General features: G+C 39.5%; 1 protein-coding gene across 4 annotated transcripts in view; it reads right to left on the reverse strand.

The window, feature by feature from the left end:
• PLA2G7 (phospholipase A2 group VII) overlaps positions 1–10,644 on the reverse strand; it is a 36,245-nt gene extending 25,601 nt beyond the window's left edge. The window contains exons 1-2 of one of the 4 annotated variants that reach the window (XM_087949203.1): positions 3,124–3,314; positions 1,995–2,261 (exon numbers count right to left, since the gene is read on the reverse strand). In XM_087949203.1, the coding sequence (XP_087805329.1) occupies positions 1,995–2,057 (63 nt within the window). In that variant the 5' untranslated portion in view covers positions 2,058–2,261; positions 3,124–3,314. Of the gene's footprint in view, positions 1–1,994; positions 2,262–3,123; positions 3,315–10,221; positions 10,378–10,417 lie in introns of those variants that run through there. The other 3 variants (XM_087949205.1, XM_087949202.1, XM_087949204.1) reach the window with 3 other exon arrangements.
• Between the last annotated feature and the right edge of the window lie 360 nt (positions 10,645–11,004).

Consider the following 11,004-nt stretch of genomic DNA (forward strand, 5'->3'; position numbering starts at 1 on the left):
TGTAATTGTTGAATCATTCTTTTTTCTCTTTCTTTTCTTAATCTATAAGCAAGCCACCTGCCTGGCTTGTTGGCGTGCTCAAAGTAGTTTTGTTTAACAAATTTCAATGCCCTTAGATTCTTTTCCTGTTCCAATATATTCATGTTTGGCCAATACTCGATTACTTATAATTTGCTCATTCCCTGGTTTATTTTGTAGTTGGGTTTCCAGATCTTTAATCTCATCCTGTAATGCATTGTATTCTTTTTCTCTTTCTCTTTTCCTTTTTGCATTGTAAACTAACGTTAACCCTCTTATGTATGCTTTCGTTGTGTCCCACAAATTCTGTAAAGATGTGTGATATTTTGCATTGTCTTTAAAAAATAGTTCTAATTCTTTTGTTATTCGTCCAATATATTCCTTTTCTTTCAGAATTTGTGGGTCCAGCATCCATCTCCCTCTTTGCCTTTGTAGTCCCTTCCATATTAATGTTAGGGGGCTATGGTCTACCCATACATTTGGTGCAATTTCTATAGTTTCTATATCTTTCACTAATGTTTTGCTTGTCCAGGCCATGTCAATTCTTGACCAGGATTTATGGGGGCTAGAGTAAAAGGTAAACTTACTCTCTTCTAGGTTATGGATTCTCCAAATATCTATCAAATTTAGTTCTTCTGCCATGTCAAAAAAGGATTTAGAGAGGGTATTCTTTCTTTCTTTTTGGTCACTGCTATAATCCTTCTGTGTATCTACAATTGTGTTGAAATCACCTATCATACATAGGTACACCTATCATACAAAGATACACCTATCTTTGCCTGTCTCTATTATTTTCTCATGTACTTTCCTATCAAAAATCCCCTTGTCCACTATTAGGTGTATATATATAGCCACTATCAGTATACTTTTCTGTTCCAATGTTACTTCTATCATCAATAATCTCCCTTCTGCTTTTATTCCTTCTCTAATATACACTGCCACCCCTCTTTTTTTCCATTTGCCAAAGATGTGTAAAGTTATCCTAAATTTTTGCATTGTAAATATTTTTTATCCTCATTTTTAATGTGTACTTCTTGAAGGCACACAATGTCCATTCTTTGCTTTGCCAATTTTCTAAAAATTTGGTTCCGTTTAGCTGAAGAATTAAGTCTGTTTTATGTTTAAGGATAATAATTTCATCTTGCTTTCCAATCCCTTACTTTTATGCTACTCTTTGTTTTCTGTTGCTTTTTGTCTCTCTTTGGGCTCTTGTTCTCACTCCTCCTTCTTCTTGCAGTTCTCCTTCCTTCTTTTCTTCTTCTTCCTGGACTTTGTCTTTCTTCTCCTGTCACTGATCCTCTTGACTTATTTGCTCCAATTCCTCCCTGCTACTACCTGTTTCTTCTGAACCGATAAGTTGGTCATAGAGATCTTGCGCCTTGTCTAAATGTATTGACTTTAATCTTTTTACCTTGCCACAACACCAACATTCCTTCTGGTGTTATCCAACAGAATAGCATATGACTCTTATTAAGTAGGGCTGCTAAAAATGATAGTCTTTTCTTTGCTCTCAGACTCTCTTTGGGATTTGTTTTAAGGTAGTTATTTCCTTGTCTTTGTATACCATCGGCTCATCCCTAGTTATTTTATATATGAAGTTTCTCACTTTTTTCTGGACAAAGGGTATGTGGACTTCTTTTGGCAATCTATAGCATCTGGCATAATTCGTATAAACTCTGTAAACCTCATCCAGTTCATTAATTATTTCTTGTTTGTCACACTGGAGAGCCTCAGCTATTATTTCTATCATTACTATTGCCAGGTCTTCCTCCTTAAGCCTCCACAACATTTTGAAACCTCAGATAGAACGAGGCCCACTCCATTTCAAGTTGGATCAATGAGTCTTCTACTTCCTTATTATGTTCTCTCATTCTTTGGTCCGCCAGGTCTAATTTTTCCTCTGTTTGTTCTGGTCTTTTCTTAATTGTTTTTATTTGTTGGTCATTCTTCTTTATTGGGTCTTGTGTTGAGCCTACCTTTTCATCCAGTTTCTGAATATCACTCTTGACTTCTCTCTTTACTTCCTCCATTTCCATCATAAAGATGGTTTTTAGTCATATTCTCCATGGTTTTTAGTCATATTCTCTTGCAATTTCACCATGGTTTCATGGATTGCTAGTAGTGTAGCCTGCATCATTTGCATATTCAGTGTGGGATTTGATTTTTCTGATGCAAATATTCCATCTATTGATCTCTGATTTGCTGGGGATGCAATCACTGCAGTTGTTGGTGTGGTCTTCTTCCTGGTTTTCAGGGTGGTAGTAATAATGCTTGTCATTTCCTTTAGAATTCTATATTGCTCTTCTAATATCTTGTCTATTTTTTTCCCAAATCAACATCCAATATTCTCTTTACTTTCTTTTCTTTAGCTCTATTCTTTTATGCTATAATATGATATACTATGATATATACTGTGTTATATTTTCAGTACTAACCTTAGATGCTAACTAAACAGTACAATCTTCTAATTTAATATGCTCTGTGTAGGTCAATACCAATAGCAGTAACAACTATCTTATTAAAGGTACAATCACTTCAATACAATGTATTCATTAATTAATTGGTTGATTAATTAGTAATAGGGTTAGATACCAAAAAATAGCAATCAATAAGAATATAAATATAAATAAATATCAATAACTTTTAGTCAATATATGTCTATAAAAATATATTCTATATTATTAAATGACAATAAATAACTATCAATAAAAATATAAATATATAACTATCAATAAGTTTCAATCAATGTATATCTATATAAAATAAATGTAACTATATCTTTAAATAACAATAAATGACAATCAACAAGCCTATGAATATATAACTATCACTAAGTTTCAGTCAATGTATATCTATATAAGGGATAGATGTAAATATAAGTAAAGATCTAAGTATAAATATAGGTGTCAATATGAAAATTAGCTAAAGGAAAAGTTGATTTACATAGAAAAATTTCCATTAGGTTATATAGGTTATAAAGTTCAGAGGTAGGCAGTTCCTTAAATCTTACTGTAGGGCTAAAGAAATTGACAGTCAGCTGTTTATGTCTTTAAGATGGCAGTCTTATTAAACTTGCACTGTCATGCTCCTGCAACTTCCTTTCACCTTGGTTCTCTCTTCTTCTGCTGTTGGAGCACCAAATGCTAGGGGAAGAGATTTCAGGACCTTTGTTCCAGTCACACCGTCTTTCCGTCTAGCAGAGCATTTTCTGTTTCTTCTATTTTACTCGCCTCTTCCTCTCTGTGTCTTTGCCGTTGGTCTCTGGTCTCGTATTTCGCCCTCCTCCTGGTCTGCTCTCCTCCTTCGTTTTGCTGCCCGTTACCACTCGCAGCTGTCACCGTCATTTTGTTGCTCCCTTCGCACATCAATCCAAAACTCCAGACTCAAAAATTTATTCTGCTCCCACTTTTACTGCACCGCTCGCACTCTCCACTTCCTTCTTCTGTATTGTGGGACGTCAAGCCTCCAGTTCAGCCATGAAGGCTGGCCTCTTTGGCGCCGGGATTGAAGGTCTCTTCCTAGCACGGCAGGGGATCGCACTTTCCTGCGTCGCCTCCAAAGCTTCCCTTCTTTTTTCCCAGTCCCCCCAGAACCGGCCTTGCCTCAAAAGGCCACCGATCGCCCAAATTTTGGCAACTGGGAACAGCGCTGATTCCCCGTGTTGCTCCAACTCCACATCACCACCGGAAGTCTAAAAGTTTTCAATCAGTGTGTGCTACCTGTTCTAACATATGCCAGTGAAACATGGACACCAACTTCATAATTGATACAACTACGAGTGGCACAAAAAGCGATGGAAAGAAATATGTTCAGCATTACAAGACAAGATAGAAAGACCTGCCCATGAATTAGAGAAAAAATGAAAGTTTGCGATACCATCAAGAGAGTAAGAGAATTGAAATGGAAATGGGCTGGTCACATAGCAAGAAGAACTGATTGCAGGTGGACCAAGGCAGCCATAGAATGGATCCCACTTGATAAAAAGCGTTCATGAAAGAGACCTAAAACAAGATGGATTGACGACAAGTATTGTGGGCCCAACTGGCAAAGAGAAGCTCAAGTTATAAACATGCGGAAGAGGCCTTCATCCTGCAGTGGAGAGACAATGGCTAGAATGAAAAGGGGAGAAAAGATAGACAAAGCAAATATAATGTACCTGAAAAAAGGAAAGAGGGGAAAAAAGCAATAATAATAAAAGAATCGCTCCTGATAGCACAAATGGTGTTATTTATTTATGATAAAATTCTGGTGACTAACAGAAAAATTCATAGCTTAAAATCCTTGATAGATTGTTTAAATTTAAACTTTCAGATGGATTCCCTGACAATAAATGACTAAACATTAACCATAATGGACAGAAGATCTCATAATCCATTGGGGGAGAGGACAGCATAATCATATGAAGGTTGTTTCCTTAAGCTTCCCACACACACACACAAAATTCAAAGATGGCAACGGGCAAGTTCTTCTGCCAGACAGGAAAATAATTTTAATTGAGAAATATAATGCCAAACATGACAGATGGCATTCAGGTGGGTTATTAATCAGTCACTGATACAGTTGGTGTATTGTCTCATTTCTCACAGTGATCCTGTCAGTATTGAATTGCTACCCAGATTACTTAGCCATACTAGAGTGGTTCTAACTTTCAGATATACAAGAATTCCATCAATAATGCTGAAGGTAACTATTTAAGGAGATTTCATATTATACCCTTCCAAGTCTTGCATGATAACAGCTGTCCTGCTGACAGCTTAGAGAAATAAAATGTCCTTAGGAAGTTTTCTCAAGATGAAAGTGGACAGACCAGTCACGTTGCTAGGCAGCAGCAAAGACCAAATAATTCTCAGTCTTACCCAAAGCCAATCTCCATCATCCAAGAGTATCCTGATCAAGTTAGAGCTGAGATGCATTTCTCCTGATGGGGATGAGTATGCAAACTACTTAAATCATACGGAAATGCGCCATTGCAAGACAACTTGCCAAATAAAACCTTAAGTTCATTCTCTGTGTACTACTTTCCTAGATGGGGATCAGAGTGACTTGCTATGTTCAGAACCCTCATAGCTTAACAATAGCCTAACTTTTCTGACTGAGAAGAACATCAGTTCCATCCCAGCAATCTCTGGGCAACTATCTGCATTCATTCACCAAAGGTGAATGTTCCTGTCTCCTGGGTTTGGAGTCAAATCTCACACAAATGACTTAGTTCTATTCCCAAAATCATTTCATGCAATACCACATAGTTTGACTCTATCATTGACCAAAGTCGACAGCCAAATTCACAATGATGGCCCCTCAAGAATACATTCACCTTCCTATGAAAATTGCACTTGACTAAAGCACCTCTAATGCATTGGCCCCTTTAGTAAATGAAGGGGAACCATTTCTCTGACATATAAGCTCCAGGAACCTGCAGACATTCGTCTCCTGGAATAGTGCTAGGTGATGTGCCAGATGCAAACATTACAGCTTTATGAGCTTCATTATCAAATATTAAATTCTTTTATCTCTAGAATGTTGGGAGGCCAATGATCACTACATAAAGGATTACAACTTTTTTTCCTTTATGCCGTGCATTTCCAAATCAACCATGGTATGATCACTAACATTAGAAATGAACTCATCAATTGTTTCAGAAAACACAGAGAAGACCTCTTCAATAGGAAAAGGCAATACAAGAGGAAGATGCAACAAAAGAAGAAGCACTTTACAGATTTACAACTTTACAACTCTGTTGTTGGAAGAGACCTTGTAGGTCATCTAGTCCAACCACTCACCCAAGCAGTCCCTACACCATTTTTGACAGATGGTGGTCCAGTCTCTTCTTGAAAGCTTCCAGTGATGAAGCTCCCATAACTTCTGAAGGCAAACTGTTCCATTGGTTAATTGCTCTCACTGTCAGAAAATTTCTCCTTATTTCCAGGTTGAATCTCTCCTTGTTCAGCTTCCATCCATTATTCCATGTCTGGCCCCCTCTGCTCTGTGGCAGCCCCTCAAATATTGAAACACTGCTATAATGTCTCCCTTGGTCCTTTTATTCACTAGACTAGCCTTGCCCAGTTCCTGCAACCATTCATATGTTTTAGACTCCAGTCCCCTAATCATCTTGGTTGCTCTTCTTTGCACTAAAGAGTCTCAACATCTTTTTTATAGTTGGTGACCAAAACTGGATGCAGTACTCTAGGTGTGGTCTTACTAAGGCTTCATAGAGTGGTATTAGTACCTTACTTGATCTTGATTGTATTCCTCTGTTAATGCAACTTAGGATTGTATTGTATGGCTCATATTTAATTAGTTGTCCACTAAGACTCCAAGATCCCTCTCACCTACTCAAAGACAGCTAGCAGCTACTTATAGGCATGTCACATATAAAGAATACAACTATGTTTTGTCATCAAATTACTCCCACATTCTAACAGACTCAACTTTCTTGTTTTAATACTAACTACTGAATGGGAAGACCATTTCTAGACTTTACACAGATGATACACCCTTGATAAACACAGATCCCAATGGAACTGACCATTCAGACCCTCAGTACCTTCCCCTATTCCCTGGCACAGATGCTGATTTCACAGATTTAATAACAGTTGATGTTCTCACAGCTAAGTACTGCCTCATCGGTATCTAGGACAGATATCTAACCATAAAGTTTCAGGGCAGGCTAGATCTGGAGGATATACAATATTAACCAAGGAACAAGCTGGATTCATAAGTGGCTGTTCTATTTTCACTCTCATCATACTCTTGTCATGCTCTTATTCTGCAATATTTGACAGAGAAATATGTCTCAAAACCTTGTGAAAAACTATAGGCTCCCTTCATTGATTTCAAAGCAATCTTTAATTTCCAGGTGAAATCGTTGGCAGAAGGCTCCATTTACTCATTTATAAACTATATGCAGTGCTGGTCTACAATTTTTTTAACAACCGGTTCTCTGGCTGGGTAGGCATGGACAATTGCTCATGTGACTGGGTGGGTGATGTCACTCATCACATCCAGCCCCGCTTCCCAGTCACTCGCCTCAAAGGAACAGGTAGGATTCAGGGCTAATTCCATCACTGGCAGTCCCTTCCCCCGCCTGTTTTTTGGCCTGTTTTAGGTCTATTTTCAGGCCGATTTTGGCTGGAAAAACATCCAGAAAACATCCTGAAAAACAGGCCCTTTTTTCCAGCCAAAATTGGCCTGAAAATGCCCCCAAAATGGCCTGAAAAACAGGCAGGAATGGGGCCAGCCAGTGGTCCGATTTGCCAGTTCCCTGAACAATGCAGAATCGGAACAAGGGGTTCAGGCGAACCTGTCCGAACCTGCAGCAGCCCACCTCTGACTATATGACACTTCTACTTTAAAGGTCAAATGCAGTCCTTAAAGTCCATTATTCTAACAAAATCCTAACCAACAGTGCAGTCCAGTAAGGTTACATTCTGGCACCATTACTATTGAACTATTACAACAATTCTATAGTCATCAGGATGAATAACCTCTCACATCATCTCACAAAACTGCCAGACAAGCATATAACAAGTTTATATCCAGACAGTGAAGTATTCCTCTCCCAGACATACAGTGGCCTATAAAACTTTAGCTGAACAATCTGCCACAGCCCTCCAAATCACTTCCATACCAAAGGGGCCTTGTATTCAGCCCAGGTCTGGTCACAATTATTCTTTAGTATACATACAAGTTTTTCTCACTTGGAAAGGGTTCAGACTAAGTTTCCTAGGACCTTATCCCAAATACCCTATTGTGTTTCAAATGTGATCTTATATCATGAGACTGGCATTAGCAAGATAACGTAAATCCTGGATTTTCACATACTGGAACTAAACCGCTGTTTTCCCCAATGCCTAATCTCCTAAGGTTCTCTCCCTGCAAATCCTTTTCTTCCTATGACATGGCAATATATAACTATAGCTTCTTTAACCCCAGTGTGTGCTGGGGCAAGAACATAAGTAGAGGCTATCAAAGCAGAATTTCAGGGACACCAACATTCAAACAGATTTGATGTCCCTCCCCAAATAAAATTTTTTAAATAGCCCTCATGATTGCTACAGACCTGCTACAACACTTTAAAAAAATCACTGTTCTTTACAATGAGAGCCTGAAGTCTAGTAAGATTTAACACAATTCCATCAGCTGTTTTAGAAAAGCGATACAAGGGATACCATTAACATTCAGGTTCTGCCTATGTGGTGAAGGAGGCATAAAAGCCATCAAACTTGCCTTATAATAAATGTCTGTGGAGATTCTCAGTCATCCAGGTCATGGTATCCCAAAGGTACTTTTTAAAGAGGCAACTAGATTTTCTTGTTTTTCTTTGAAGATGTTTCACTTCTCATCCAAGAAGCTTCTTCAGCTTTGACTGGATGGGGAATGAAAAGGTTTATATTCCTTTCAGACAGCTAGTCATTTGCATTCTGGAAAATCCAGTTGCCTCTTGAAAAAGTACCTTTGGGACACCATGACCTGGATGACTGAGAATCTCCAGACATTTAATTATGCACTTTGGGTTGAATCCCTTTCAAATGATGTGGGAGTATGAACAGATTTCCAGAAAAATTGCAAATTACAGGAACCATTTGCACTTCAAGTCTGTAGAGATTCTCTGGTCATCCAGGTCATGGTTGTCCCAAAGGCGCTTTTTCAGGAACAACCATGACCTGGATGACTGAGAATCTCTACAGACTTTTAGCTATACATTTGGGATGAACACCCTTTGAATGGTGTGAGAGTAGGAATAGATTTCCAGAGAAAAAATTGCAGACTACAGGAACTAGGAGCACTACTGTGCCCCTGATGACACAGATAAACCTCCAAGTGCTTCAACTGCTCTCTAAAAGAATGCAAATGACAAGCTGTCTGGAAGAAATATAAATCCTTCTATTCCCCACTATCCTGTCAGAGCTGAAGAAGCTTCTTGGATGAGAAGCGAAACGTCTTCAGAAAAAAAAACAAGGAAATCCAGTTGCCTCCTGAAAAAACACCTTTGGGACATTTGTGCTTCAGTGTGAGATGCATTCCCAACAGCCTGAACCTGTGTTCAACTGTGAAGGGACACAGGGCAGAAAGTGTCCTGCATCCAACTTCTTAATAACAACAGTCCTTTCAGCAGTTCCAAAAAGGCACCACATCCATTTGCACTATTCAGATGACCCTGAGGACACAGATAAACCTCCAAGTGGCCTCTAAAAGGATGCAAATGACCAGCTGTCTGGAAGGAATATAAATCCTTCCATTCCCCACCATTCAGTCAGAGCTGAAGAAGTTTCTTGAATGAGAAGTGAAACGTCTTCAAAGAAAGCACAAGAAAGTCCAGGTACCTCTTGAAAAAGCACCTTTGGGTTGCCTTATTATACTGTGTATTTTATGCCAACACTTGCTATCAGCTATTAATCCCAACCTAAACTATGTATCATGGCCACCCTGATCAGTTCTATTTAAAAATCACTCTCAAATAATTCTAAGTATGGCCAAATTCTTTAATATGATATGCAAGATGTGCAGCAGCCTGACAGAGCTGTTACATTAACTAATTAATCAATATTCATAAAATACTAGTGTTTTATGTGCTGGTCATTGACTCCAATAAATATTCTATTCTCTTCATTTAAAAGGTAATTCTAAGAGCTTAAAAAGACTAATAATACAGAGATTGGAACTTCTCAAGTAAAGCCCAGAAATACTTAGGATTTGGAATGTCCATACTTACCTTGGTCAGAAAGGTATTTATTGTGAAATTGTCCTGTCATTTTACCGGCAGATGTCTTTTGATATATCCTTAACAAACGATAGAATTCTTTGGAGAAGGATAATGCTCTTTTTGTACAGTGTTAACATGCTTCCCTCACTATCTCGAATCTTACAGCAATGTGTTCTAAAATTTGATTTTTAATTGGTTAGCACTTCTACTAGATAGGCACTGAAACTGGGCAAAACTTGAACCTTAAACTGTCTACGGTGGACCTCACTCCATTCCTAAGAGGTCTGTAAAGGGATGTGCATAAGCGCACCAGCATGCCTACCGTCCCTGTCCTACTGTTCCCATTCATCCATTTATTCGTACTCATTTATTATGTATATACTTATACCTGTTTATACTTATATGTTGTGTTCATACTTATACTTGTTTTCTCATACATGCTTGACAAACTAAACGAAATAAATAAATAAAAATAAAATAAATAAATAGAAATCACTCACAACGTTTCCAGAGAAACTAAACAGAACAGGCTCAAGGATAGAAATAATGACGCTCCTCCAATACATTTTGGAAGCAAACCGCCCTAGAGGAAACGGCGTGAATTGCGGAGAAGGAGAAAAACGCGAGAATATAAGTCAATTGAAGCATCCCCGTTAGACAAGCGGAGAAAGATTAATTCCCCAAGAAGGCACCAACCTCCCCTTGCACTGCGGAGACAGAAGCGAACGCCGCTTCAATAGGATACCCTCCCCGAATCAGCTGCCGCCTCTTCCCTCAGAGCCTCCGCGTCGGACTTGCGCGCTGCCTGCTGCGAGATGCTGACGGGGAGCGCGAGCTCTTTTAAGAACGACGACCTCCGCAGTCCCGTCCCCCTCCTTGGCTTTCCCCCGGCCTTCCTTGTCCCCCCCGCCCTATTGCTGTTGCAACGCCCTCTCGTAGCACGCCGGGAAAGGCGGGAAAGGAGCGGGGGAGGGGAGGAAAGCTGAGCTCCTGCGTCGCCACTGGAGGAAGACGGCTTCTCCGGGCTGGACGTACCGCGGTTGAGGGAACTCTCCTGTTCCCGCTGGAGACGGGTTGCACCATTCTCCGGTAACCCAGCTCTCGCACCAAAGAGGGCCACCGCGCAATTAGGGCGCATCTGTTGTCGTTGCACAAATTCCTTAATCTCAGGACTCTGCTTGCTTCTCCCTATTGCATTGACTTTCCCTCTCTCCCCCCAGCCACATTTAAGCATTGCACCAGTTTAAAACAACGTGAAAAGAAAAGCAGGGAGGCATCTCCCA

The sequence above is a fragment of the Notechis scutatus genome, chromosome 1 (genome assembly GCF_049901735.1).
Source record: "Notechis scutatus isolate UNSWTSFEM ecotype Mainland chromosome 1, rNotScu1.2, whole genome shotgun sequence".
NCBI classification, from domain to species: Eukaryota; Metazoa; Chordata; class Lepidosauria; order Squamata; family Elapidae; genus Notechis; species Notechis scutatus.